The following is a 24,414-nucleotide window of genomic DNA, read 5'->3' on the forward strand; positions in this document are numbered from 1 at the left end:
TTGTCAAAATTTTATTTCTACAGATAATTTTGTCAAAATTTTATTTCTATAGAAAATTTTTTCAAAATTTTATTTATAGAAATTTTTGTCAAAATTTTAGTTCCACAAATTTTTATAAATTTTTATTTCTACTGAAAATTTTTTCAAAATATTATTTCTGTAGTAAATTTTGTCAAAACTTTACTTCTACAGAAATTTTTTTCAAAATGTTATTTCTGTAGTAAATTTTGTCAATATTTCATTTCGATAGAAAATGTTTGTCAAAATTTTATTTATATAGAAATTTTTGTGGAAATTTCATTTCTATAGAAAATTTTGTCAAAACTTTATATCAATAGAAAATTTTGTTAAAATTTTATTTCTACAGAAATTTTTTTCCTATAGAAAATTTTGTCCGAAATGTTATTTCTAAAAAAAAAAAATAAATTTCTACAGAAAATTTTGTCAAAATTTTATTTCTATAGAAATTTTTGTCAAAATTTTATTTTCTATAGACAATTTTGTCAACATTTTATTTCTGTAGAAAATGTTGTCAAAATTTTATTTCTATAGATAATTTTGTCAAAATATAATTTCCATAGAAAATTTTGTCAAAATTTTATTTCTACAGATAATTTTGTCAAAATTTTATTTCTATAGAAAATTTTGTCAAAATTTTATTTCTATAGAAAATTTTGTCAAAATTTTATTTCTACAGATAATTTTGTCAAAATTTTATTTCTATAGAAAATTTTTAAAAAATTTTATTTCTATAGAAATTTTTGTCAAAATTTTAGTTCCACAGAAAATTTTTAAAAAATTTTATTTCTACAGAAAATTTTTTAAAAATTTTATTTCTGCAGTAAATTTTGTCAAAATTTTACTTCTACAGAAATTTTTTTCAAAATGTTATTTCTATAGAAAATTTTGTCAACATTTTATTTATATAGAAATTTTTGTAGAAACTGTAGAAAATTTTGTCAAAATGTTATATCAATAGAAAATTTTGATAAAATTTTATTTCTACAGAATTTTTTTCTCAAAATTTTATTTCTATAGAAAATTTTGTCCGAAATGTTATTTCTATAGAAAATTTTGTTAAAATTTGATATCAATAGAAAATTTTGTTAAAATTTTATTTCTACAGAAATTCTTTTAAAAATTTTATTTCTACAGAAATTTTTTTTAAATTTTATTTCTATAGAGAATTTTGTCCGAAATTTTATTTGTATAAAAAAATACTCAAAATTTTATTTCAATAGAATATGTCCTCAAAATTTTATGACTATAGAAAATTTTGTTAAAATGTTATTTCTATAGAAAATTTTGTCAACAGAAATTTTTTTCAAAATGTTATTTCTGTAGTAAATATTTTCAAAATTTTATTTCTATAGTGAATTTCGTCAAAATTTTATTTCTATAGAAAATTTTGTCAAAATTTTGTTTCAATAGAAAATGTTGTTAAACTTTTTTTTTCTACTGAAAATTTTGTCAAAATTGTATTTTTGTAGAAAATTTTGTCAAAATTTTATTTCTATAGAAAATCTTCTCAAAATTTTAGTTCCACAGAAAATTTGTTTTAAATTTTATTTCTGTAGAAAATTTTGTCAAAATTTTATTTTAATAGAACATTTTGTCACCATTTTATTTCTATAGAAAATTTTCTCAAAATTTTATTTCTAAAGAGAATTTTGTGAAAGTTTTATTTCTGTAGAAAATTTTGTCCGAAAATGTATTTCTATAGAAAATTTTCTCAAAATTTCATTTCTATAGAAAATTTTGTCAAAATTCTATTTCAATAGAACATTTTTTCAAATTTTTATTTCTATAGAAAATTTTGTCAAAATTTTATTTCAATAGAACATTTTATCAACATTTTATTTCTATAGAAAATTTGGTCAAAATTTTATACATCAAGAATTCTACCAAAAAATCTGCCTACCACTTTTAATAGTAGAATTATACCAACTGTGGCAACGGTGTATGAAATCCCTAATATCTACCATCCTAAATGTATGCTATAAAATTATTAACTTATCATAATTTACTAAATAATGACCTGTTCCTATAAATTCCTCAATTCAAAGAATTTTCTCAATCTTTTCATATGGAAAAGTTTTCTTATTTTGTGACATTTGTACGTGCCCGTTTCCAAATATTTTCTCTATACTCTATTGACTTTGGTATTGGTTCCGATCAATTCTCTTCTAAATTTGACTGTTGACTTCAAAATTTGATTTGGTTTGTCCAAAATTTCACAACGAAATAAAAGTGGTTTTTCTTTATGTATGATATATTCCATTTACTTTGACGATAATCTCGATGAAATCGACTGGGTTATCGGCAGTAAAGGCTGCCCATCGAGCAATTGGTCATTTAGTTTTCGTTTTGTTTTAATTGTTATTATTTTTTAATTTCTATAATTTTAATCATATAGTTTTCTTTTTGGTTTATATTTAGTTTATTGCATTTAAATTTAATTTGCTATAATTTCATTTGGTTGGATTAAAAAAAAACTCATGTTTCATTATACTGAAAATATTTGTGTTTTTTTTTTAAGAATCAGCCTGTTAGTCTATCAAAAACCAATAATTTTCATTTTAAACTCAAAAAGATAACCAATTTTGTAAACACATTGTTATCAATTGAGAGTGGTAAATAAATTGTAAATACACTTTTTGTATTAATAAACAAATATAAAATCTTTGTTAATGTTGTTATTTCACTTTTAATTGTTATGGTCTGCACAATAGCATTGCTCACGTATCTAAATAAAATTCATAAAAAATCTATATTAATAATTTGTAAAATTTTTTTAATCCAACTAATATTTAATTGAAATGACTTTAATCACAGAAACAATAATATCAAAAACCGATGCCAATTTAAACAGTAATAGATCCAATTAAATATTTAATTGTTCTAATTAAATATTTAATTGATTTAAAGGTGGTCAGAGTGATTTTTGTTTTCATTAAAAAATCAATTAGATTAATTTATTTTCAATGGAATAATTTTACAAATTCAATACAGCCTTTAATTAAGAAAATATTTGTGATATTTTCCCCTGTCTAAGTATTTTTTTGGAATTTTAATTTTTCTATTATTGTTGATTTTTGGTGAATGAACTTAATTTATTGTATATGTTCAATTACTAATAAAAAATAAAGATAATAATTTCAATTTAATTAAAAAGAGACTCAATATAAAACGAATGCATTATTACATACACACATACACTCTCACATGTATATATATACATGTGCCAGACAAATTTCCTACAATATTTAACCATGAAAAAGTTTTAACCCACGCAACAGTTCCTTACAAGTTTTTCATAACAAAAGAGCAAACTTTTTACGGATAAATTAACCCACCAACAAAAACAAAAAGAGGAAGGAAACCAAAGAAAAAAAAAGAAAAAGTAAAATCATGAAATTTCTTACAAGTTTCTGTTTAATTGCCTCATTGGCTACATTCGCTTGGGCTGCCAGTGCATCCTGGGGTCGGAGAAATTCATCTGATTTTTTGTTATTACGTGAAAATGTCGTACGCACACCTATTAAGAATAACAACTGGAGTGTAAATGTGAATTTTCCCAAATCGGTAAATTTATTGGTGGTCTGATGAGCAAAGGATATAAAAGAATGACTTTGACAATATATAGTTTGGTAATGGTAGAAAAAGTTTTCCTTTTTCGAAATAACGACATAAAGGAAAACGGGAATTAATCGAGAGACAAATAAGTTTGATAAATTAAAATGAACCTAATGCCACTGTGGAAAATATGATGTCATAATATATACAGTGACCAACAAAAGCCATAGTACGAATGGTAATTTTTCAAAACATGACTACGCATGTAACCATCAAATAGCATAACTTTTGCTGCTCACTGTATAATTACAGAGTATAAAATGTTTTTAATTCATATTTAGTTGAAAACATAAATAATCAAGAATTATAATTTGATATGTTTAAATTTTTTTTATTGTACTTAGATAATCTTAATATTAACTAAGTAACAAAATTCACTTGTAATTGATTTTTTATTTCACATTTAATTAAAAACAACGTACTGGTTAAAAACAACATATTTAATTGAAATTGTTTAGTTTTTTTATTATATTTAAGTAATTAAAATAATAGTTAAGTGAATATATTTTAATTTTTAATAGAGCATCATTAAGACAAAAAATGTATAAACAACCCAAACTATCGTAATTGAATACATAAATACTGTAAAAATAATTAATTTTAATATTTTCAATTTAATTTATTGTTCTTTAATAATAAATTTATTAATTAATAGAAAAAAATCAATTGTAATAGATTTGTATTAATTCATGTTTTATTGAAATAACGCAAATATTAATTACTTAATATATTTTAAATTTTTTTTTAATATATTTAAATAATGATATAAAATAATTTGTAGTTAATTAAGGGAATACATTTTAAATTGTAAAAACGCCTTGCTTTGATAAAGCATGATTAAAACAAAAAAATGTATAAACAACCCAAACTATCGTAATTGAAGACATAAATACTGTAAGAATAATTAATTTTAATATTTTCAATTCAATTTTATTGTTCTTTAATAATTAATTTATTAATTAATAGGAAAAAAAATCAATTGTAATAGATTTGTATTAATTCATGTTTTATTGAAATAACGCAAATATTAATTACTTAGTATATTTTAATTTTTTTTAATATATTTAAATAATGATATAAAATAATTTATAGTTAATTAAGGGAATAAATTGTAAATTGTAAAAACACCTTGCTTTGGCAAAAAATTAAGAAACATCTCATTCTCACCCCATATTTTTTTTTTACTAATCCTATATTTTCCTTATTATTTTATTGTATATTAATTTTAATCTATTTTATTTTTTTTTTTCTATTATTCTGCCTTTTAGGGTCAAGTAAATAAGAGAGTCATAACGGCCATCTTTGTCTATGATCGATTTACGAATACTTCTGGAGCCATGCCGAGTTTATGGTCTGGTGGACCAAATATGACTTTTGCCACAGTGAATTTAAAAAGTCAGATCTCTCGCGGCATGAATTCAACCGTGGAAATTTATGGAAAATAAAAAGCAAAACAATATCCTTAAAATATATATAAATTTTTCATTGTCAATTAAAATATTAATTTATATAATATTAATAAATATTAATTCTAATGAAAATTTTAATTAAATAAAAATATATTTCCAATCAATTATTTATAAGGCTATCGATATTAGTTTTATAGATTTTTTTGTCGACATTCCATTTGAAACCAAAACAAAAAGTTTGCATAATTGTAGATAGGTACCGTAGGAATCTCGTTAATTCGTATAACTTCAAAGGAATTATTTTTTTTTTTTTTTTTTTTTTTTTTTGCTCTATATATATTTAATACAAATTTATAATCTGAATAAAAATATATTTTGTAGACGAAGGAATACTTTGAATATTGGTCATGTGAAAATAAATCTCTTCTTTCAGTATAGGTTTTAAAATATTAATTTTGCGGATCTCTAATTAACATTCCCAAAAGAAAAAGAAATTCCATCCTAGGTCATTCACTTATATTTTGTGGCACAGAGTAACTAAAACACCCATACAGAGGATGAAGCCGCCGAGTCGCGCCGCCGTTTTTAGCCACCGCCGACCAATTTTTTCCAGTCGAAGCCGCCGCCGAATATGTCGACTCATTTCGATTCAAAATTAGCCGCCAATTAATCAAAAATATTAATTTAAATCGGAAAAAATTATTAATAAATGTTATATTTTTTGTCGAAATATTTAACTTTTCATCCAAAATCCGTCAGTATCACGCTGCTATAATAATTTTCCACAAATTTAGTTCAAAAAATTTGAATGAAATGTAAATGTGATTGTAAGATTGGTTGTACAACTAATCTCATTAGCATTCGGATAATTTCAAATTGATTTTATAATGGATAATTGTCCGCCGCCGAATCCACCAATTTATATCGGCTTAGCCGTCAAGTAGAGTTGTGCACGTGAGTACTAGTTTACTCACGCTCACGCACACTCACGACTCAAAAATCATACTCACACACACTCACGCACGATATTTTTTGGTAGGACTTTCGCTCACGCACACTCACGAAAAGAAAATTTTTACTCACGCACACTCACGCACGAAAACGTCGTGACTCAAGAAAAATACAGTGACTCACGAAACATATCGTGACTCACGAATAATTTTATGATTAATTTACCTTACCGAAGTGTTTGAAAACATGAGCATAATTAAAATCGAGAGTGTTATTAAACTCTTAACATTCCAGGTGTCACTAAAATTGTAATTGAATTTAACTCTTAAGCGTTTTATGTTGGTGAAGAGAATTTTTTCGTGAGTGTAATTCGTTTAGAATATTTTGTCAAAATTTTATTTCTATAGAAAATTGTGTCAAAATTGAAAAATGGAAAATTTTGTTAATATTTTATTTCTATAGAAAATTTTGTCAAAATTTTATTTCTTTTGAAAATTTTGTCAAAATTTATTTCTATAGAAAGTTTTGTCAAAAATTTATTTCTATAGACAATTGTGTCAAAATTTTATTTATATAGAAAATTTTTAGACAGTTATATTTTTATAGAAAATTTTATCAAAATTTGATTTCTAAAGAGAATTTTGTCAAAATTTTATTAGTACAGAAAATTTTGTCAAAATTTTATTTCTATTTAAAATTTTGTCAAAATTTATATTTATAGAAAATTTTATCAAAATTTGATTTCTACAGAGAATTTTTTCAAAATTTTATTACTACAGAAAATTTTGTCAATTTTTTATTTCTATAGAAAATTGTGTCAAAATTTTATTTCTATGGAAAAGTTTGTTAATATTTTATTTCTATAGAAAATTTTGTCAAAATTTTATTTTTTTGAAAATTTTGTCAAAATTTTATTACTATAGAAAGTTTTGTGAAAAATTTATTTATATAGACAATTGTGTCAAAATTTTATTTCTATGCAAAATTTTGTTAATATTTTATTTATTTCTATGGAAAATTTTGTTAATATTTTATTTTTATAGTAAATTTTGTCAAAATTTTATTTCTATTGAAAATTTTGTCAAAATTTTATTTCTATAGAAAGTTTTGTCAAAAATTTATTTCTATAGACAATTATGTCAAAATTTTATTTCTATAGAAAATTTTAAGAAAATTATATTTTTATAGAATATTTTATCAACATTTTGTCAAAATTTTATTACTACAGAAAATGTTGTCAACGTTTTATTTCTATAGAAAATTTTGTCAGAAATTATATTTTGATAGAAAATTTTATCAAAATTTGATTTCTACAGAGAATTTTGTCAAAATAATATTTCTACAGAAACCTTTGTCAAAATTTTTTTTCTTTAGAATATTTTATTTCTATAGAAAATTGTGTCAAAATTTTATTTCTATGGAAAATTTTGTTAATATTTTATTTTTATAGAAAATTTTGTCAAAATTTTATTTCTATAGAAAGTTTTGTCAAAAATTTATTTCTATAGACAATTATGTCAAAATTTTATTTCTATAGAAAATTATATTTTTATAGAAAATTTTATCAACATTTGATTTCTACAGAGAATTTTGTCAAAATTTTATTACTACAGAAAATTTTGTCAAAATTTTATTTCTATAAAAAATTTTGTCAGAAATTATATTTTGATAGAAAATTTTATCAAAATTTGATTTCTACAGAGAATTTTGTCAAAATGTTATTTCTACAGAAAATTTCGTCAAAATTCTTTTTCTTTAGAATATCTTATTTCTATAGAAAATTGTGTCAAAATTTTATTTCTATGGAAAATTTTGTTAATATTTTATTTCTGTGGAAAATTTTGTTAATATTTTATTTCTATAGAAAATTTTGACAAAATTTTATTTCTATAGAAAGTTTTGTCAAAAATTTATTTCTATAGACAATTGTGTCAAAATTTTATTTCTATAGAAAATTTTAAGAAAATTATATTTTTATAGAAAATTTTATCAAAATTTCATTTCTACAGAGAATTTTATTTCTACAGAAAATTTTGTCAAAATTGTATTTCTATAGAAAATTTTGTCAAAATTTGATTTCTACAGAGAATTTTGCCAAAATTTTATTTCTACAGAAAATTTTGTCAAAATTTTATTTCTTTAGAATATTTTGTTAAAATTTTATTTCTATAGAAAATTGTGTAAAAATTTTATTTCTATGGAAAATTTTGTTAATATTTTATTTCTATAGAAAATGTTGTCAAAATTTTATTTCCATTGAAAATTTTGTTAAAATTTTATTTCTATAGAAAATTTTGTCAAAAATTTTATTTCTATTGAAAATTTTGTTAAAATTTTATTTCTATAGAAAGTTTTTTCAAAATTTGATTTCCATAGAAAGTTTTGTCAAAAATTTTATTTGTCAAATTTTTATTTCTATAGGATACTTCTGTCCCATTATAAGCCCATGTAAAATTCATCTGAGATAATCCAAACCTGCACTACTTCCACATCAAAAGTCGTCTAAGCTTCTTTTTTCCAAAATATTTTTTATAATGGTTAGTGATTACTTTTGCAGGGTAATAATAACAAGTATATACGGCCGTAAGTTCGGCCAGGCCGAATCTTATGTACCCTCCACCATGGATTGCGTAGGAACTTCTACTAAAGGCTGTCATCCACAATCGAATTACTTGGGTTGCGATAACACTTGCCGATGGGAAGGTATCGTAAAACTTTTTAACACTGTCTTCTAAATTATAAGTTAGCCCATACGGGGTATATATTAAACAAAAAAGGCCGATTAAATACGTATATAATCTAGTTTGACAAAATTTTCTATAGAAATAAAAATTTGACAAAATTTTCTATAGAAATAAAAACTTGACAAAATTTTGTATAGAAATAAAATGTTGACAAAATTTTCTATGGAAGTAAAATGCTGACAAAATTTTCTATAGCAATACAATTTTGACAAAAATGTCTAGAGAAATAAAATGTTGACAAAATTTTTTATAGAAATGAAATTTTGACAAAATTTTGTATAGAAATAAAATGTTGACAAAATTTTCTACAGAAATAAATTTTTTACAAAATTTTCTATAGAAATAAAATTTTGACAAACATTTCTATAGAAATAAACTTTTGACAAAACTTTCTATAGAAATGAAATTTTAACAAAACTTTCTATAGTAATAAAATTTGACAAAATTTTCTATGGAAATAAAGTTTTGGTAGATTACAAAATTTTCTATAGAAATAACATTTTGACAAAATTTTCTATGGAAATAAAATTTTGACAAACATTTGTATAGAAATAAACTTTTGACAAAACTTTCTATAGAAATGAAATTTTGACAAAACTTTCTATAGTAATAAAATTTGACAAAATTTTCTATGGAAATAAAGTTTTGGTAGATTATTTTTGGCGATATGGACCAATTTTTGTGTAATAAGTCACCGGCTATATATAACTAAAGACCGATATGGACCAATTTTTACATGGCTGTTAGAGGCCATATATTGACAAAATGTACCAAATTTCAACCGTATCGGATGACTTTTGCTCCTCCAAGAGGTTCCGGACGTCAAATCTGGGGACGGTTTATATGGGAACTATATATAATTATGGACCGATATGGACCAATTTTTGCATGGTTGTTAGAGACCATATACTAACACCATGTACCAAATTTCAACTGGATCGGATGAATTTTGCTCTTCCAAGAGGCTCCGGAGGTCAAATCTGGGGATCGGTTTATATGGGGGCTATATATAATTATGGACCGATATGGACCAATTTTTGCATGGTTATTAGAGGCCGTAAACTAACATCAGGTACCAAATTTCAACCGGATCGGATGAATTTTGCTCCTCCAAAAGTCTCCGGAGGTCAAATCTGGGGATCGGTTTATATGGAGGCTATATATAATTATGGACCGATATGGACCAATTTTTGCACGGTTGTTAGAGACCGTATACTAAGACCACGTACCAAATTTCAACCGGATCGGATGAATTTTGCTGCTCCGGGAGGGTCCGTAAACGTGGTCCGATATGGCCCATTTTCAATACCATCCGACCTACATCAATAACAACTACTTGTGCCAAGTTTCAAGTCGATAGCTTGTTTCGTTCGGAAGTTAGCGTGATTTCCACAGACGGACGGACAGCCGGACAGACGGACAGACGGACGGACGGACGGACATGCTTAGATCGACTCAGAATTTCACCACGACCCAGAATATATATACTTTATGGGGTCTTAGAGCAATATTTCGATGTGTTACAAACGGAATGACAAAGTTAATATACCCCCATCCTATGGTGGAGGGTATAAAAATAGTAGTTTTTCGGAAAGTATTATATAGCATGTTTAAGTTTTACACGTGTATCCCCTTAAAATGCTCCAAAGTGTTTAAAACAATTAATTGCCTCCACTCTGTGATAGGGGTGCCAAGTAATATATCAAATTTATGACAAGGGCCCTTGAATATCGATTGTAAGAAAAATATCAATATATACACTAGATTTCATACAATAAAAGTACCCTTACTGCTATTACGTACTGGAAATATTCTCATTAATATTAAACCGAGTAACATTACTAAGGCCATACAACAGTATATCACCAGTTATAAAGAATAACAGATCAGGAATTTTGAGCGCAAAAAAAAATAAAAATCTGCAATGAAATTTCTTTCATATATTTGTCTAATTGCTTCACTGGCAACACTTATCTTGGCTGAAAATGCATCATGGGGTTCAACCGATATCGTACTATTACGTAAGCACATCCTTCAGCCCCAACCAACGGGAGAGAATTATTATATAGCTAGTGTAGATTTTCCCCAAAAAGTAAGAGAAGGATTTGACTGTAAAAAAACAAATAATATTATTCTGCAAAGTATCCATATGTTCTGTATGTTTAATCTCTATTTTTGTTTTCCTTTTAGGGCAAAAATAACACTATAATCATCACAGCTATATTGGTTCATGATCATTTTACAAATAGCTCTGGGGCAATACCTAGTCTTATATATGGCGGACCAGATACAAATTTTGCCACAGTTACTTTAAGAAGTCAAAACGGATTTGGTATTGATTCAACTGTGGAAATTTATGGAAGAGAATAAAAAATTGGAGTTACTCCACAAAATAAACAAGAAAAAAATCACGAGTATTATTTTAATAATTGGGTGATATAGTTCAAGTTTCCTGGGGCTTTCTGTTGGATAAGAGACAAAATTAAATTAATTACCATATTAATAAAAACATTTTTACTCAATCCAATGTGGTAAAAACAAGTGTAAGAAAATCCTTAAAATATAACTTATATAATAATAAAGAAGTATTTTATACGCACTACAAGCTTCAGTATGGCCATATATAAATTGTGTAAAAAGAAGTAGGGAAAGTAAATGCACATCTGGTGATAGATGCATATGGGAGTTATGCACATCTAAACCTGAACCGACTTTTTGAGCAAAATCAAATCAATGAATACACCCTATATTCAAAGCAAATACTTGGGCCAAATTTGAAGTCAATGTGACCCAGACATTGATCACAAATTTGTGCTCACAGACAAACAGACATACAGACGGACGCTAATTCAACTCAGTGGTCGGCCCTCAGCATTATTGCCAAAGACACGATGTGTCTATCTCGTCTCCTTCACAAAGGTTACAAAGGTTTCATTCTAGGGATACAAAATCGAAAATCTAATTTTTGACTAATCACAAAAAATCGTCTTTAAAATCTCTTAGAAAAATTTTCATTTCTTCCCAAAATAATAAATTTCTTAAAAGTGGAGTCAAATCGACTTTTCATATTGATCAATATCTTAGATTCGACTTTTTAGAGTGAATCAAATCGAAAGTTGACTAATAAAATAATATACTCCCCCATGTTCCAATATTCGAAATCGCAAATATCAAGAATTAATTTTCTTATAACGAAAGAGTCGAGGTACACTCGATCTTCAATCGATTTTCAGTTTGAGGTTCTCATTAAAGGTAGCAATTGGCAGCGCAAATTAATAATGACAGAATTTACGATAAGTTGATTATCTACAGTACGATAACGTTTGGCCATATGCTGCAAAACACGCAAAAACAAAATTTAGACACACGTAAATGGGAGGGTAGCCCAGACATTTTTCCTTCTGATTACTATTTATTTGTTCCGATCAATGAGGCTTGATGTTTAGAAAATATGGCCAAATAAACATTCTGCAAATTTCGATTCCGACTGCCAGGGGCTTATTGTTATAGTTTTCTTTTCGACCCGCCCTATTATATACATATATGGGAATTTGTCGTTTATAAAATTAAACTTTAAATGCACCACATACTTCCATTTCCATAGACAATTACCTGTTGCATACTTTAGGGCATACTCATAAACATTTTCCTTCCACATACACGCAGTGAAGGAATATGATCACCTCAAACATATTTCTAGAGCAAAATGTTATTTTTAGACGGAGAACATGGAACATTTTTGTCGCAAAACTTTTATTTTCTCGCCAAAAATGTACATAGTTGCCGAAATCAGACCCAAAGATTTGACCTCCGGAACCTCTTGGAGGAGCAAAATTCATCCGATCCGGTTGAAATTTGGCACGTGGTGTTAGTATGTGGTTTCTAACAACCATGCAAAAATTGGTCCATATCGGTCCATAATTATATATAGCCCTCATATAAATCGATCGCCAGATTTGACCTCCGGAACCTCCTAGAGGAGGAAAATTCATCCGATCCTGTTGAAATTTGGTACGTGGTGTTAGTATATGGTGTCTAACAACCATGCAAAAATTGGTCTATATCGGTCTATAATTATATATAGACCTCATATAAATCGATCCCCGGATTTGAACTCCGGAACCTCTTGGAGGAGCAAAATGCATTCCATTCGGTTGAAATTAGGTACATAGCACTAGTATATGGGCGCTAACTGCCATACAACAATTGGTCCATATCGGTCTATACTTATATATAGCCCATTGCCAATCACACACAAGTTGGTCCATATCGCCAAAAATAATCTACCAAAATTTAATTTCTATAGAAATTTTGTCAAAATTTTATTTCAATAGAAAATTTTGTCAAAATTGTATTTCTATAGAAACCTTTGTCAAAATTTTATTTCTATAGAAAATTTTGTTTTGTTATATATATTACCCCGTATGGACTAACTTACAATTTAGAAGACGATGTTAAGGATTTTTTAAGATACCTTTCCATCAGCAAGTGTAATTCGATTGTGGATGACAGTCTTTAGAAGAAGTTTATACGCAATCCATGGTAGAGGGTACATAAGATTCGGCCTGGCCGAACTTACGACCGTATATACTTGTTTTTTTTATTATTTTTGTTCAAAAGGGTCTTATTGTTTTTGTACATTGACGTACAGTAATCCCTCGATTTACGTCGTGATTGGTTCCGGAATTTGACGACGTTAATCGAAACGACGTAAACCGAGTTAAAAATTGCTCATACACCCGGAGAAGAAACATGATTGTCACAATCATATTCGAAGAGCAAACTACTATGATAGGAACTATTTTTGCGGCAACCATGTAACATTTTAACCTGCAACCATGTTGGCTCAGTGAACATGGTTCAAAAAAAAAATAAATAATTGTCCTCATCTAAAATGTTATTATATTGATAAAAATAATTTTATTTGAATGAAAAGACAATGGTCACGATTTAAAATGTTATGGTATTCATTAAAAATGTTTATCTTCTAGTTACATTTTTTCAATTACACTTTCCTTTTTTGAGTTCACATAAAACCACGTGCCACTTCTGAATAAATTCTAAGAAACAATCAACACACGACTGACGCGCAAAATGAAAATCGTGTGTACCTGCTCAATGTTGTTATAAAATTATTTTCGCTGTAAAAAAGTTAAAAAATTAAATGGTTACGAAAAAAATGTAAATGGTCTTTATGGCCATGTCATGGTTCTAGACATGTCTATACTTAACCTATAAAAATACTTTTTTCCCTCCAAAAATGTCGAAAAATTGAATGGTCAGGTACATGATTTTCCCGACCATTTAATGGTCTCAAATTCCATCATTTAAATGATAGAACATGTTTGCGGTATTTGAGAACCATTCAAATGCTTATTGCACCCATACATTTTTCTCCGCTCGAAAACTTTTTTTACAAAGACAAAATACATGGTTTTCGCGGCAATTACATGCTCTAGATAACCATTAAATGGATGCGGCAACCATATCCAAACATGGTTTTTCTGTGCGTGTACTTACTCCTAAGTCCATTTAGTTATGTATGTATGTGCGCGTACTTGACGAATTTTCGGTAAGAATTTCAGAAATTAATGTTTCGATGTCATCATCGTTGGTACTTATTTCACTTATGGGTGTCGTTTCTGATAAAGGTGGCAAAAAAATCGACGACGTAAATCGAAGTTGGATGGAACAAAAAATTTGAAGACGTAAATCGAAGCAACGCAAATCGAGGGATTGTTGTACACTATAATCCGACCACCAAATAATGCAGTAAAAGAATTTGGGAATTATAATTATTGTTGGCGTCCAATTCAATAATCTAAAACTTTGCAAAATTGTTCCTTACATTTGTTTAGTGGCAAAAAAGTCCACAAACGCCTACATAAAATATTTAACGCGACTAAAATCTGACCACCCATTTTTTTATAGTATCTATAGGTTAGGTTAGGTGGCAGCCCGATGTATCAGGCTCACTCAGACTATTCAGTCCATTGTGATACCACATCGGTTAACTTCCCTCTTATCACTGAGTGCTGCCCGAGTCCGTGGTAAGCTCAATGACAAGTGACCTCCTTTTTATAGCCAAGTCCGAACGGCGTTCCACATTACAGTGAAACCATTTAGAGAAGCTTTGAAACACTCAGAAATGTCACCAGCATTCCTGAGTTGGGATAATCCACCGCTGAAAAATTTTTGGTGTTCGGTCGAGCAGGAATTGAATCCACGACCTTGTGTATGCAAGGCGGGTATGCTAACCATTGCACCACGGTGGCTCCCCACCCATGAAATTATTTCACATATTCCAACAAAGAAGCTTAAATCCCAAATATTTTTTGTATAGTTCTGGTGATATTTTTTGAACATTTGTTGGGTAGAGTCATAAGATCAAAAGTTCGGAGCACATAATTCCTTTTCCCTTTTTCGAAAAACTTTGTATTGATTCAACTGAAGCTTTTTTTGCAGGTTTGTATTTTTTCGACGGAAGTTTTTGTATAAGAACCCAGCAAAAAAATTTGGAAGTTCTTCTAAAAGCACTTCCAAAAATGTCCTCCCAAAGATGTTCTTTATTTTAACTGCACAGGAAGTTCATTTGAGTCAATTTTTTATAACTCGCTTTTTCATATTTTTAATGGGAAATTTAAAATTTTATGGTTTCAAATAGGTTAAAAACAGATTAAAAATTATTTAAATTTTGCTGAAAAAAATGCTAAATTTGTAAAAATTGTGAATTTTTGAAAATATTTAATGTCAAACGTTACAAACAAGCGTTATAATGCATTAAAAATCATAGACAATTTTTAAAAATTATTTATTCGTCAAAAAATCACAAAATTTCTTTATTCACATCCAAATCACTGGATTCGCATCACATCTTAAGAAGTGATGCAAATGCAGTGCAACGTCTGTTGAAATGGTGGACATCCGTCTTATGACAAGCCCATGTTAAAATCATCGCTTCTGCGCCAATTTTGCACCACTTCCGGATCCAAACACAACATTTTCACTACTTTTTTGGTGACGCTTTTTTGCTGGGAAGCTCCTGTATCAAAATGATTGATCTGTTCCTTTTTTATGCTAAGTATTTATCGAAGCACCTTCGTAGTATACTTAATCTTTATTTGAACTATTGTAATATTATCGATTCAGTAGTGGCTTTAATTCTTTCTCTTGCGTTGTGATGCTCTTCTTGATCTCATATTTCTATACAATTCGTTTCTATCACTTATTTTAATTCTTAAGAAGAGCCGAATATAGCCGTTTCAAAATTTTTATTTTCCTATTGGGTCTGATCAAGATACCTATATACAACATCTATAAAAACGAATTAAAATTTGGTACAAAATAAATAAATATATATTTTTTTTAATACTGTTTAAAACATTATAAAAGTAGGCACATTATAAATATATTTTTTTTAATTCCAATTTTTAATCGAATATATCCTTTCAAATTACTCTCTTCTTGCGTGATTTATTTTCTTCCCCAAACTTCCACAGTAGAGTTGATACCTTTACCCATTTGAGATTTCAGGTTGATGAGAGCACTGGTATAGCCAGGACCACCGGACCACAAAGTAGGGGTGGCACCAGAGCTATTGGTGAAACGATCATAGACATATATAATGGCAATGGTACGGGTATTAGTTTGACCCTAAAAACAAAACAAAACAAAAAATAATAATAAATCCTCTCATGTGTCTCACTAATTATCCATCTTCAAATTTTTTTAACTTACAGCTTTGGGGAAACTGACATCGGCACTAATGAAACTATTGGCCACAGGTGTACGGAAGACATTTTCGGTCATTAACAAAATATCGGTGGAATTGCGAGTACCCCATGTACCATTCATGGCCATGGCACCGGCAACGAGGGCCACCAAAAGTAAGGCGAATTTCAAGAAAGCCATTTCGTTGAGAATACTTTGTTTTTTCGTATGAAGAATTCTAGAAAGAATATATGACTTTCTTTTCAATTTCATAGGTATTTATACCAAGAATTTGCAAAATATAATTTGATATCTTTTTCAATGGCTTTGCAATTACTATAAATACCCATTCTTGTTAATATTCTTATCAATTTGCCTATAATACAGAGTGCTTCGTTTCTCGAATTATTGTCTACCAGCCTTTTTTTTTTTGCTTTCTTATCAAATTATGTGTGTGCCAGTGAATGTGATTTCCCATGGGTTTGAAATTTTGTGATTATCTCTCTCTCTCTCTCTCTTTTCTACGAAATAAATATTTCCATATTCATAATAATTCAAATTATTAATTGAAAATTTGATTATCAATCGATGATAATTGTTAATGTTGGCCAGTGACTAATCGCAAGAAAGCCCGTTTTTCCAAAAAAAAATCAATGTTAAGTGAATAAAAAATCCCCTTGCATTATTTGATTGTGAATTGGAAGGGATCGAAAAAATTATCCAGCAATTTTAATACATTTAAATCAGTATTTATCTCCTTCATAAATTGCGATTAGAAAAGTGGTCATTTTGTACAACCTTATGCTAAATTTAATAGATCTGAGGTAACATTTTAAGAAATCAAACAGAATTTTCATATATTCGGTAGAGGGGTAGGTTATGTTGAAGATAAATTTATAAGGACAGTCCGTGTTTGTTTGTTTCATTCGTATTTAGACGAATCTGTATTTTACATATAGGAATTTGCAAATTGTACCTGGGAAAATTATCCACATTGCTAGTGAAGTATCATCAATATTCTAAAGCAAAACTCTTTCTTGCGGGTGCCTTTATTCACACTTGCCTTAAAATTTTGTCTCTGTCTTGTGATAGAGTGGCAAAAATATTGATCAACAGAAGCAGTTGACAGTGCAATCGGATGCACTTATGTTAATTGAATGCTACTTTGTCCCCTACAAAATATGTTCATGCAATACGGTCTTATCCGCCGTCCAGACTATAAGTTATTCCGGACGGAATGTTTGTGTTTGTGAAGAATCTTACAGTGTGGCCAATCGATACGAATTGACGGCGATGACTAAATAATCGACAAATGAGTTATCGATCACATAAACAAGTAGCAGTATCGATCATGCGGTCGGACATATAGTGTGGCCAACACTGTCGTCAAGATAAACTTATAGTCTGGACGGCGCATAAGTACAGCTCTCCTTCAAGCTTCAAGTGTAACAAAAAATGAGGCAGTTTTTTTTTTATAAAGAAAACCTTCGTATCAGTTTTGCCAGGGAAAATTTTCGGTTTACCCTACGAGGACAAGAAAAGTTCCCTCTTTCCCCTACATTCCAAAAGTATTTCCCTACAATATTTTTCGTTAAATATAAACAAAATTTACACAACAAAAATGGTTCTATGTTAAACATATGAAAATGAAACGTATGTTACGTAAAAATAAATTTGTATTACCTCCACGATTGCCACCGTTGGTAGAATTCTACCAAAAATAGTAGATTTTTTTCTGCTTGGTAGATTGTTAGAATTCTTGATGTTTTGATTGATCAAATCTCTATAGAAATAAATTTTTGGAAAAAGTTTATATAAAAATAAAATTTTGGAAAAAGTTTATATAAATATAAAATTTTTGAGAAAATTTTCTATAAAAAAATCTTTAGAAAATTTTCTATAGAAATAAAATTTTGAAAAAATTTTCTAGAGAAATAAAATTTTTACAAAATTTTCAATAGAAATAAAATTTTGACCGAATTATCTATAGATATTTTCTACAACCAAATTTGCTATAGAAATAAAATTTTGAAAAAATTTTGTATAAAAATAAAATTTTGACAAAATTATCTATAGAAATAAAATTTTGAGAATACTTTCTATAGAAATAAAATTTTGATAAAATTTTTTATAGAAATAAAATTTTGACAAAATTTTCTATAGAAATAAAATTTTGACAAAATTTTCTATAGAAATAAAATTTTGATAAATTTTCTATAGACATAAAATTTTTCAAAAATTTTCTATAGAACTAAAATTTTGATAAAATTTTGTATAAATATGAAATTTTGACAAAATTTTCCATAGAAATAAAATTTTCAGAAAATTTTCTATAGAAATAAAATTTTGAAAATTTTTCTATAGAAATAAAATGTTGAACAAATTTTCTATAGAAATAAAATTAAAAAAAAAAATAAAAGAAATACAATGTTGACAAAATTTTCTACAGAAATAAAATTTACATATAAATAAAATTTTGACAAAATTTTCCACAGAAATAAAATTTTGACAAAATTTTCCACAGAAATAAAATTTTGACAAAATTTTCCACAGAAATAAAATTTTGACATAATTTTTTATAGCAATAACATTTTAACAAAATTGTCTATAGAAATAAAATTTTGAGAAAATTTTCTATAGAAATAAAATCTTTTGAACAAATTTTCTATAGAAATAAAATTTTGAAAAAATATTTAATAGAATGCAATTTTGACAAAATTTTCTATAGAAATAAAATTTTGACAAAATTTTCTATAGAAATAAAATTTTGACAACATTTTCTATAGATATAAAATTTTGAGACCATTTTCTATAGAAATAAAATTTTCAGAAAATTTTCTACAGTAATAAAGTTTTGAAAAAGTTGCCTTTAGAAATAAGATTTTGAGAAAATTTTCTATAGAAATAAAATTTTGACAAAATTTTTTCAGAAATAAAATGTTGACAAAATTTTTTCAGAAATAAAATTTTCATAAAATTTTCTATAGAAATAAAGTTTTGACAAAATTTTCTATAGACATAAAATTTTGATAAAATTTTGTATAAAAATAAAGTTTTGACAAAATTATCTATAGAAATAAAATTTTGCCAATATTTTCTATAGAAATGCAATTTTGATAAAATTTTCTATAGAAATAAAATTTTGACAAAATTTTCTATAGAAATAAAATTTTGACAAAATTTACATAGAAATAAAATTTTGAAAAAATTTTCTATAGAAATAAAATTTTTACAAAATTTTCCATAAAAATAATATTTTGACAAAATTGTCTATAGAAATAAAATTCTGACAAAATTTTCTAAAGAAATAAAATTCTTACAAAATTGGTTATAGCAATAAAATTCTGACAAAATTGGCTATAGTAATAAAATTTTGGAAAAATTTTATAGAAATGCAATTTTGATAAATTTTTTTATAGAAATAAAATTTTGACAAAATTTTCCATAGAAATAAAATTTTGACAAAATTTTCTATAGAAAAAAAAAATTTGACAAAATTGTCAATAGAAAAAAATTTTGAGACAATTGTCTATTGAAATAAAATTTTTAGACAATTTTCTATACAAATTAAATTTTCAGAAAATTTTCTACAGAAATAAAGTTTTGACAAAATTGTCTATAGAAATTAAATTTTGAGCAAATTTTCTATAGAAATAAAATTTTGAAAAAAAAAATTAATAGAAATAAAATTTTGAGAAAATTTTCTATAGAAATAAAATTTTGACAAAATTTTCTATAGAAATAAAATTTTGAAAAAAATTCACATAGAAATCAAATTTTGACAAAATTTTCCATAGAAATAAAATTTTGACAAAATTTTCCATAGAAATAAAATTTTCACAAAATTTTCCCACAGAAATAAAATTTTGACAAAATTTTCCATAGAAATAAAATTTTGACAAAATTTTCTATAGAAATAAAATTTTGACAAAATTTTCTATAGAAATAAAATTCTGACAAAATTGGCTATAGAAATAAAATTTTGAGGAAATTTTCTAAAGAAATAAAATTTTGACCAAATTTTCTATAGAAATAAATTTTTGAGACAATTTTCTATAGAACTAAAATTTTCAGAAAATTTTCTACACAAATAAAATGTTGACAAAATTGTCTATAGAAATAAAATTTTGGCAAAATTTTCTATAGAAATAACATTTTGACCAAATTTTCTATAGAAATAAAATGTTGGCCAAAAATTTCTATAGAAATAAAATTTTGACAAAATTGTATATAGAAATAAAATTTTGAGAAAATTTTCTATAGAAATAAAATTTTGAAAAATTTTTCTGTAGAAATTAAATTTTGAGCAAATTTTCTGTAGAAATAAAAGTTTGGGGAATTTTTCTATCGAAATAAAATTTTGACCAAATTTTCAATAGAGATAAAATTTTGACAAAATTTTCTATAGAAATATAATTTTGAAAAAAATCACATAGAAATAAAATTTAGATGAAATTTTCCCATAGAAATAAAATTTTGACAAAATTTTCCATAAAAAAAAATTGACATAATTTTTTATAGAAAAAAAAATTGACATAATTTTTTATAGAAATAAAATTTTGACAAAATTTTCTATAGAAATAAAATTTTGTCAAAATTTTCTATAGAAATAAAATTCTGACAAAATTGGCTATAGAAATAAAATGTTGAGACAATTTTCTATAGAAATAAAATTTTCAGAAAATTTTCTACAGAAATAAAATTTTGACAAAATTTTCCCCAGAAATAAAATTTTGATCAAATTTTCCACAGAAATACAATTTTGACCATATTTTCTATAGGAATAAAATTTTGAAAAAATTTTCTATAGAAATAAAATTTTAACAATATTTTCTATAGATACATTTGTTTGGTAGATTTGTGGTAAGATTTTCTTCAAATTTTGGTAGATTTTTTGACACGAGTAGTACATGGTTACTACACATTGTTAAAGATCAAGCCTTTTCGGCTTCTAATTTCCTCTTCTAGAGCCATCAAAATGTAAAAATTGTTAAAAATAGTGTTGAGTGAAAAAGTCCTACATTGTGACTACATGTGTCCCTACAAGACACTAAATAGTAGAAAAAACCTACATGTAGGGAATTTCCCCTACTTCTGCCAACACTGCTTCGTAACAAATTAATTTTATATTTCTATTATGAATTTATGAAGTTGGGTTTTATTTTCAACTGAGATCTAAATAAACTGGAGAGTCAGTTTATCTCCATTTCATCGGAAAACAATTTTTTAAATGAGCGGTTCATGAAAGAACCCGGTCTACCTTCTACAGAAAATGTTCATTATCTATTTTCAGGCGTCACAATTGTCCGCTTAATATCACTATGGTTTGAGAAAGAAAAAGTTCTACAAATGGGACGTCTTACTTTATGAAATCTATGCAATCTGTAAATTGTGCGAAAATTTTCAATTTAATTAAACATATGGAACAATATGGCAAGAAGATGTCACAAACAACCAAATTTTATAATTTTTTTTTTTTATATATTTGCCTCAATTTATAGGAATTTTAATACCTATCCAATTTCCTTCGGTTTTTTATATACTTAGTTTTTTTTTTTTAAATGCAATTCGGTAAACACATTTTATTTACTGCACATTTTTTTTTTGGTATAAAATTGGCGAACTTTACAATAATTTACCCCAAATCTCAATGGTAGAGTTAATACCCTTACCATACTGAGATTGCAGATTAACAATGACCAAATTATGTCCCGGACCACCAGACAATAAAGAGGGAGTTGTACCTGGACTATTTGTTAAATAATCATATACGTAAATGGCAGAAATAGTACGAAGAGCAATGTGTCCCTAAATTGAAAAGAAAATCGGGTATTTAAATTAGTTTTTTCATAATACCCAAAAAAATCATGAACTTACTTTTATCGGATAAACAACTTGCTCTATGGTGTATGTTCCTGGAGTGGCTGAACGTACGATGGTTTCATTTAATAATAAAACGCTTTTGGTATTAGAACTACCCCAACTTGCATTCATTGCCATGGTGCCAACAAAGAGGACCACAAAGGCCAAAGTGAATTTCCAGAAAGCCATATTCAAGTGTTTTTGCCATGAACTACTGAACTGAATTGTAGAAGGCAATTTTTGTAGTATATATACCGATGCTCGTTGTTTTTTGTTAATATATTTTTTTTTAATAAATTGCATTTTTATTAATGCAAAGTCCATGGCATATTTAGTGTTTATAATGAAGATACTATTTAGTGTTATTGTGACAAAAATGATCGATTATCCTTTAAAAAAATTTCACTGATAAACTGTGGGGCATTTCCTCAAATGAAAAAAGTTCATTTGGATTTTAAATTGATGACATATCATAATGTTCTATGATAGATTGGATAATTTTCGATTTATTATTTGTATACCCTCCGCCATAGAATGGGGGGATATCAATTTTACCATTCCGTTTGTAACACATCGAAATAGTGGTCCCCATAAAATTATATATAATGGGTCGTGGTGAAATCCTCAGTCGATCTAGCAATGACTGTTAGTCTGTTCAAAACATGCTAATTTACAAAGCGAAAAAAGGTATAGCGCCTATATAAACTGTCTCCAACTTTGATTTCCAGAGCCTAATGGAAGAGCAAATTTCATTCAATTTAAAAATATTTGGGTCAAAACTGGGATTGAAACCATGACCATTTTTAGGCAAGGCCACCGTGGCCACCATTCCAACTACTATTCTAGTAAAAATAAAAAACTTACCCACATCTCTTGTTAATTTCCAATTAAAATAAATAAAAACTTACCTGAAAAGAAAAAGAAGAAATTTTTATAAATTAAGGAATATATACGTTTTAATTATACATAGCAAGCTTTGAATAGTGATCATGCACTGAACAAATCGATTAATAAAGAAGCGCACTATGGCCCCAGTTGTCGAAATCGGGCGATACATATATATGGGGGGGCTTTATATCTAAATCTGATCCGATTTTTTTCAAATTCAATAACGTGTGTCCTTGTAACCAAAAACGTCATGTAACAAATTTCATCTAAATCGGTTAATAATTGCGAAACCTGCGCGCAACAAAAACATGGACTGGCGGACACCAAGGGCTATAACGATTCAAGAGATGATTCTGAGCAAATCGTTATCCCTCTATCGGGTCTAAAATCTATATCTCTTGTAGGCACATTTTTTTTGACAGATCAAAATTATTATAATCTGGCCGCTATGCTGTTTAGGGTAGAAAATTCAATAAATGGGATCTGTATTGTAATCACGGTTGCCACTCGTGCCAAAAAATGACGAAAATTTTACCAAAAATATACGAAATTTTAAAAATTTTATTTTGAAAATTTTGATCATATTTTTGCCAAGATTTTATTTCTATAGAAAATTTTGCCAAAATCTTATTTCTATAGACAATTTTGATATAATTTTACTTCTATGGAAAATTGTGATAAAATTGTATTTTTATAGAAAATTTTGGCATAATTTTTATTCCTAACGAAAATTTTGTCAAAATTTTCTTTAGAAATAAAATTTTTTCCAAAATTTTATTTGTATATATTTGCCAAAATTTTATTTCTATGAAAATTTTTGCAAAAATTGTATTTGTATATAAGATTTTGCCAAAATTTTATTTCTATAGAAAATTTTGCCAAAATATTGTTTCTATAGGAGTTTTTGAAAAAATTGTGTTTCTATAGAAATTTTTGCCAAAATTTTATTTCTGTAGAAAATTTTACCAAAATTTTATTATCTAGAAAATTTTGTTAAAACTTTATTTCGGTTGAAAATTTTGTGAAAAGTTTATTTGTATAGAAAATTTTGGAAAAATTGTATTTCTAAAGAAAACTTCCCCAAAATTTTACTTCTATAGAATATTTTTTCAAAATATTGTTTCCAAAGAAAATTTTGTCAAAATATTGCTTCTATTGAAGATTTTATCAAACTTGTATTTCTATAAAAATGTTTGCCAAATTTTTATTTGTAT

The 24,414-nt window shown here is 26.6% G+C and overlaps 5 protein-coding genes across 5 annotated transcripts in view; 2 read left to right on the forward strand and 3 right to left on the reverse strand.

The window, feature by feature from the left end:
• Nucleotides 1-24,414, reverse strand: part of Wnt5 (Wnt oncogene analog 5) — a 533,000-nt gene that overhangs the window by 328,219 nt on the left and 180,367 nt on the right. The window lies entirely within an intron of this gene.
• Nucleotides 3,269-5,212, forward strand: LOC142240593 (putative salivary secreted peptide). Its single transcript, XM_075312298.1, has 2 exons — nt 3,269-3,585; nt 4,905-5,212. Exons 1-2 carry the CDS (start codon nt 3,412-3,414, stop codon nt 5,079-5,081), a joined length of 351 nt encoding a protein of 116 aa, XP_075168413.1. The 5' UTR covers nt 3,269-3,411; the 3' UTR covers nt 5,082-5,212.
• LOC142240641 (uncharacterized) lies at nt 10,558-11,351 on the forward strand. Its single transcript, XM_075312348.1, has 2 exons — nt 10,558-10,832; nt 10,931-11,351. The coding sequence occupies exons 1-2, from the start codon at nt 10,665-10,667 to the stop codon at nt 11,108-11,110; spliced, it is 348 nt and encodes a 115-aa protein (XP_075168463.1). The 5' UTR covers nt 10,558-10,664; the 3' UTR covers nt 11,111-11,351.
• On the reverse strand, nt 16,074-16,707 carry LOC142240534 (uncharacterized). The gene is made up of 2 exons (XM_075312232.1): nt 16,478-16,707; nt 16,074-16,393 (listed from the first exon to the last, which is right to left on the reverse strand). Exons 1-2 carry the CDS (start codon nt 16,649-16,651, stop codon nt 16,214-16,216), a joined length of 354 nt encoding a protein of 117 aa, XP_075168347.1. The 5' UTR covers nt 16,652-16,707; the 3' UTR covers nt 16,074-16,213.
• Nucleotides 22,056-22,510, reverse strand: LOC142237488 (putative salivary secreted peptide). Its single transcript, XM_075308824.1, has 2 exons — nt 22,328-22,510; nt 22,056-22,258 (listed from the first exon to the last, which is right to left on the reverse strand). The coding sequence occupies exons 1-2, from the start codon at nt 22,499-22,501 to the stop codon at nt 22,076-22,078; spliced, it is 357 nt and encodes a 118-aa protein (XP_075164939.1). The 5' UTR covers nt 22,502-22,510; the 3' UTR covers nt 22,056-22,075.

Source organism: Haematobia irritans, chromosome 5 (assembly GCF_050003625.1).
Source record: "Haematobia irritans isolate KBUSLIRL chromosome 5, ASM5000362v1, whole genome shotgun sequence".
In the NCBI taxonomy this organism is placed as follows: domain Eukaryota; kingdom Metazoa; phylum Arthropoda; class Insecta; order Diptera; family Muscidae; genus Haematobia; species Haematobia irritans.